The sequence below is a fragment of the Notolepis coatsorum genome (assembly GCF_963971535.1).
Source record: "Notolepis coatsorum genome assembly, chromosome: 1".
Lineage (NCBI taxonomy): Eukaryota > Metazoa > Chordata > Actinopteri > Aulopiformes > Paralepididae > Notolepis > Notolepis coatsorum.
Genome location: NC_140165.1, coordinates 245574416 through 245580431, shown reverse-complemented (window position 1 = coordinate 245580431; position 6016 = coordinate 245574416). Strand labels below are relative to the sequence as shown.

The following is a 6016-nucleotide window of genomic DNA, read 5'->3' as shown; positions in this document are numbered from 1 at the left end:
CACCAGAGGGAGCTCCACAAATCATGTAAAACCCAGATTCGGCTCAAACAAGGGACTAAACACGTTTCGCAATTATGCCACATCAATGTGGAACGCCCTGCCTAAAGCTGTAAAGGAATGTGAATCACTACCCACCTTCAAAAACACTCTCAAAAAACACCTACGTGAGACTGCAATTCGAAACTGGCCCCTACAAATGTCCTAACCTAGTTGTACAGTAAATGACCAAGTAAGGCTTTGTCAATATTCCAATGTACAGTGTAAAATGTGTGTGTGTCCCCTACCCAACCCCCCCCCCCCCCACCTCCAATGTACAGCCCTCACCCAACCCCACCCCACCAACCTCCTCCAATGTACAGTTTCTACGCCAAATGTATATACACTCCTTTTCTGGACACTTTTGTATCACAAACAGTACTGTATTTGCAAATCTGATATGTCATAAATGTATAGATGTAGCAGTACTGTCTATCTGTATGTCATGTATGTCATATATGTTATGATGAATTGAAAATGGGGGACCCTGGTGGAAACAAGACGAAAGTCTTTCTCTGGTCTGCATCCCCTTAACAATTGTATGTATTGAGATGTACTGTACTGTACCCATTCTGCAATCTGTTAATAAACTTTTCAATCAATCAATCAACATGGGGGACCCTGATGTAAACAAGATGATGAATTGAAAATGTCTAGGCTAATAAACAACTTGTGACAAATAACTCTTGACTTGACCACCAGCCTCTCTCTCTTAAGGCATTAACTGGGTTAATTAATCTAAATGTTATATTGTAACTGTCTAGTTATTGATTGATTGAATTGATTGAAAACTTTATTAACAGATTGCAGAATGGGTATACAGTACACAGTACAGCTCAATACATACAATTGTTAAGGGAATGCAGACCCCAGAGAAAGACTTTCGTCTTGTTTACATCAGGGTCCCCCATTTTCAATTCATCGTAACATATGACATACAGATAGACAACTGGGTTAATCTAAATGTTACATTGTACAGTAAGTGGGGAGTGTAAACAAGTTGACCGCTGGCTGTGTTGTGAAATGTGAATAAACCGTGAAGTCACGCGAAATAACGTTATACGCGACGCTATACAAACCAATTACATAATCCTATCCAACATGTGTAAAGGCACACACAACATATTCCAGTTAACGGTATATTTTTTTAATGATTCGTTATGGCGTAATCAATACTTCCATGCGTATAAATTGCGTTCAGCCTCTCTCTCTGGAGTTAACGGAGTTTCGACTCCTGGCTAGAGGAGCTTGTCTCGGCTCATGCGGGGGGCCAATCAGAGAGGGGCTTCGCTCAACCAATCAGAGAGGGGTCTGCAGAAATGGGAGGGGTCTGCAAAAATAGAGTTCAACCAATCAGAGAGGGGTCTGCAGAAATGCGGCTACGAATTGTAGAGACGCGACTGCCCGTCCTCTGGTGGAGTACCGTGTTGATGATGTTTGCTCATTAGCCAGCAGGTTAAATATTTGCCGTCAGCCAAATGACGAGCTTGATGATACTAGCAAGTTAAGCTTGTTAGCTAAACAAACGTTACCTTTAATGATGAGATACGTCCAACAATGGCAACTAAATGAGCTAACCGTTAGCTAGGATAACGTTGACTAACGTAGGTTAGCGTTAGCTCGTTACTGTTAGATCCAACGTTGCCAACAAACAAAAACACGACACAAAAGGTGCGGGTGAGTTACTTTGATCGTAACGCTAGCTAGCGAGCTAAGTTAACCTAACGACAGATTGGCATCAGTATAATGAAACCAGCTACCGTAGCTAACGTTGAGTAAAGTGCTCCAAAGTTCTAACATGCTCGCCACGAGTATGTTCTGTGTTAGTTCAGCCAGGCATGGACCCCGTCTGTCACCCAGGGAAAGGCCCACAACGTTACTTAGACATGGTTAACGTTAGCATCACTAGCTGTCTAGCTAAGTTACATTAGACTTTTGAGAAGTTTAGTTGGCTTGGCTCCACTAGTGCCTTTGTGGTGGAGAGCAACACATCTGGCAGTACCAAATATACAGCAGCCATGGCCACTACCAGTGGTCACCACTACACTAGTAATATCTGTCCTTTTTTCTCATAGCAGTCCCCCCCCCCCCCTCTCTCTCTTCTGTTCCCTTCTGATCTAGTTTCCTGTCCAGCCCCAGCCACATTCCATTCCAGGGGAAAGGGAAGTAAGAGGGGACGATACCGATTGGGTGTGTGTGGCTTCCTCCCTTCTATTGTGGGGCATGCTCCTAGCTACCGTGCGTTCTCCTTGACTACTGTAACTGTGTTTCATCAAACATTCCTATTTTAGCGTTGTACCAAAGGATGCTGTCTCTCTCTCTCTCGCCGGCAGGTACTGTAATGATCTGGAGCGGCGCGAGGCTGTAGTGGCCTCCCCGGGAGCCGGCACCACGGCGGGGGACCTGCGTCCCTCTGTCTGCACGGTGGTCATCTATCTCCAGAGGGACATGTCCGGGGAGAGCTGCCTGCACCGGCTTCACTCCCAGGCCGACTCCCGCTCCCCGACCCCCCCTCTGGCCTGTCCCAAGACCAAGACCTGCAGCTACAGAGGAGCCGGGGGCCTGGGGAGCAAGTATGTGCGCCTCAACGTGGGGGGCACCCTGTTCTACACCACGCTGTCGGTGCTGACCCGGCACGACTCCATGCTGAAGGCCATGTTCAGTGGCAAGAAGGAGGTCTTCACGGACAGAGAAGGTGAGCACAGTGACGGGGTACTTTTCATTCAGACGGAACTATGTTTTAGTTCTGAGAGAGGCACAACATTTCATAACACACAAATCTGGTGTCAAGGTTTCTGATGGTTCTGTAAAAGTGTGGGACGTACTATTTGATGTGATGTACTATGATGTAATATTTCATGTGATGTACTATGATGTACAGTACTATCTCATGTGATGTACTATTTCATGTGATGTACTATGATGTAATATTTCATGTGATGTGATGTGATGTACTATGATGTACAGTACTATCTCATGTGATGTACTAATGATGTACTATTTCATGTGATGTACTATGATGTAATATTTCATGTGGTGATTTATGTCCGATCATCTCTAAATCGCAAACTAATATCATAATTTTGATTGATCTCCTTCATCCTGTGGTGTATGTCTTTCCTGACAGAAATATGTCTTTCAGAACCCAGTGGTTTGAATAGCATGCTTTTGATAATCCATCCCTTCTCAAAAAACAGATATGAACGGTAAATGGACTGCATATATATATATATATACACACACAACTATTATCCGAACAGACGAACACACACATGTGATGGGCGACACATAAGAACACACACACACACACATGCATTTTGTTTTTGGGGTCGCAGATAAAATGTCTTCTCTGCACTTGACCCATCCCGTTGTCCTTCCCCAAGGGAAGCCGGGAGCAGACATGGGTTGCAGCCTGGGGCGTCTTCATCAGGGATCTGTTCTGCATGTTTGTCCATTGGGTTTATCTCTGTTTTCTGGAGGGGAAACCCTTGCGAGCACGGGGAGACGACATGCAAACTCCACAAAAAAAAAGGCCTAGGAGATACATCACCTGGGTACCTGGAAACCCGGCAACCTGGTCCCCAAGAATACTTTTGTACAAAATGCTTCTTACTGTCTCTGGAGCGCAACAGTAAGAAGCATTTTGTACAAAAGTATTCTGTACTTCTGTATGACAACTATTAAAGAAACTTGAAACAAGCAGGAGTTTAACCCAGGACCTTCTTGCTGTGAGACCACCGTGCTGCTGTAACATCGACAGGTTCACACAAGGTTCTTGAAGTGCTTAAAGTGCTTAATTTTGACCAAAAAAAGTCAAGGCCTGGAATTCCTTAAACAGCCAATTTTTTTTAACAAGGTGCTTAAAAAGTCCTTGAAATTCAAATCAACCATTCATTGAAAGTTTTGTTCATCCATGATAAAATTGTTCTGAATCAAGAAATTAATCTTTCATTTAAAGTGTAACTAATTGTCGGAAATTTGTTTTTTTTAAGCCATAAATATTGGATCCGATTTTGTTTTCTATAAAAACAGCATTTAAACGTGAATTGTATCCCTTAAAATGAAAAATTGCTTGGAAAAAGTACTTGAAAGTCCTTGAATTTAATTTTGCAATGTCTGTGGGAACCCTGCGTCGATATCGCCAAAATGAAGCGTCCACATGGCTACTCAGAATTGTTGTTGGTAGTGACAATCATTGACCTCCACCAGGCCAGAACAAGTACCTCCTAACCATCATCACAGACTGAAGGCCTTATGCTGGTGTGTGTGTCCGTTATTTGAACAACTGTTGCCGTCTGCTCTGCTCTGCCCAGGCTGGATCCTGATCGACCGCTGTGGGAAGCACTTCGGCAGCGTCCTGGACTACCTGAGGGACGAGGGCAGCGTCTCCCTGCCCAAGGGACGCCAGGCGGTGCTGGAGCTGCTGGCCGAAGCCAAGTATTACCTCCTGGAGGGCCTGGTGGAACTCTGCCAGGGCAGCCAGCAGGTCAGCAGAGCACACGGCACCCACACATGGGGGGGCATGGGCATGACATACAGTATAATTATCATAATGGTTTCACCCATCAGTATTCTTCAAGTACTGATATTCCTATTTACATGTTTCAGTATAATATAATAGTTTCACACATCAATACTCTTCAAAGTGACTATATTCTTATTTACATGTTTCAGTATAATATAACAGTTTCACACATCAATACTGTAACTGAGGGGTTACAAAACCCTGACTGTATTAAAGATTGTGATAGATTAAACTAGAGCCATATGAAATCCGCGTTCACGGAATCGCGGACGGAATCGCGGAATTAACCAATAAAAATGGAATCAACTGCAAAACGTGGAATATTGCAGAATTTGGCCTAATCTGGACTGAAATTTCGTTTTTGGGTGGAACGTTTGGTGTACACGCGACCGGGGAGGCGGGGACGCTACAGCGTGTTACACACAACACAGCCGCCGTGCTCAAGCGTCTGGCTGCTTGTGTTAACATCGTCAAGAAGCTAAACTATTCCACAATAAGCCCTCAATTCAGAGCAGAACAGTATCCTAATGACTTTTATGCCTCCGGTGATAAGGTGTTTTGCTAATTCTGTTTAATGCAAACGACTGCCCTTTATAAACTAAATACACTTAAATAGCTATGTAACGTTATAGGACTATCTATGGAAATGATAGCTTCTAGAAGTTCTAGCTAAATCTGGTGCACCCATCAATTTGTTTAATGCAAACGATTGTCATTATACACTGCCCTTTATAATCTAAATAAACTTAAATAGCTATGAAACGTTACATTACATAGGACTATAGATGGAAATGATAGCTGCTTGCTAAATCTAGTGCACCCATCCATTTGTTTAATGCAAACTATTGTCATTATACACTGCCCTTTATAATCTAAATAAACTTAAATAGCTATGAAACGTTACAGTACATAGGACTATAGATGGAAATGATAGCTTCTTGCTAAATCTGGTGCACTCATCCATTTGTTTAATGCAAACGTTTGCCATTATACACTGTCCTTTATAAACGAAATAAACTAAACTAAAGGTGCCTAAATTATGCATTACTATATTTCATCACAATATAATAGATATAGCTAGGTTACTGACATTGTCATTGTGATAATGTCAGTAGTAGCTAGCTGTATCTATTGTTTACACTTGAAATATGTATTTTTATTTTGTCACAATATTAATTGAAAAATATTGTGTAAAATTGAACTGTATTTCTGAGTTGAAGCACTTAAAAACATTAAATGGACTGTTATATCTTATTCAATTGTGGACATTTATTCATTCCCACTTATTAGACACTATTTCTGATGGTAAAATGAGCATAAAAGGCAAAATACAGAATTCTGAAATATTAAAACGGAAAAAATGGAATTTGGGAAAAAATTAAATGGAATTTGGAAAATAATAAAACGGATTTCATATGGCTCTAGATTAAACCACTGCTAGTTATGTACTTTAAT

At 42.1% G+C, this 6016-nt stretch overlaps 1 protein-coding gene across 3 annotated transcripts in view; it reads left to right on the top strand.

Annotated features, from left to right (window-relative positions):
• The first annotated feature begins 1500 nt into the window (after positions 1 to 1500).
• tnfaip1 (tumor necrosis factor, alpha-induced protein 1 (endothelial)) overlaps positions 1501 to 6016 on the top strand; it is a 28130-nt gene continuing 23614 nt past the window's right edge. The window contains exons 1-4 of one of the 3 annotated variants that reach the window (XM_084314171.1): positions 1501 to 1707; positions 2158 to 2226; positions 2370 to 2731; positions 4350 to 4522. In XM_084314171.1, the coding sequence (XP_084170297.1) occupies positions 2485 to 2731; positions 4350 to 4522 (420 nt within the window). In that variant the 5' untranslated portion in view covers positions 1501 to 1707; positions 2158 to 2226; positions 2370 to 2484. Of the gene's footprint in view, positions 1714 to 2157; positions 2275 to 2369; positions 2732 to 4349; positions 4523 to 6016 lie in introns of all 3 variants that reach the window. The other 2 variants (XM_084314173.1, XM_084314172.1) reach the window with 2 other exon arrangements.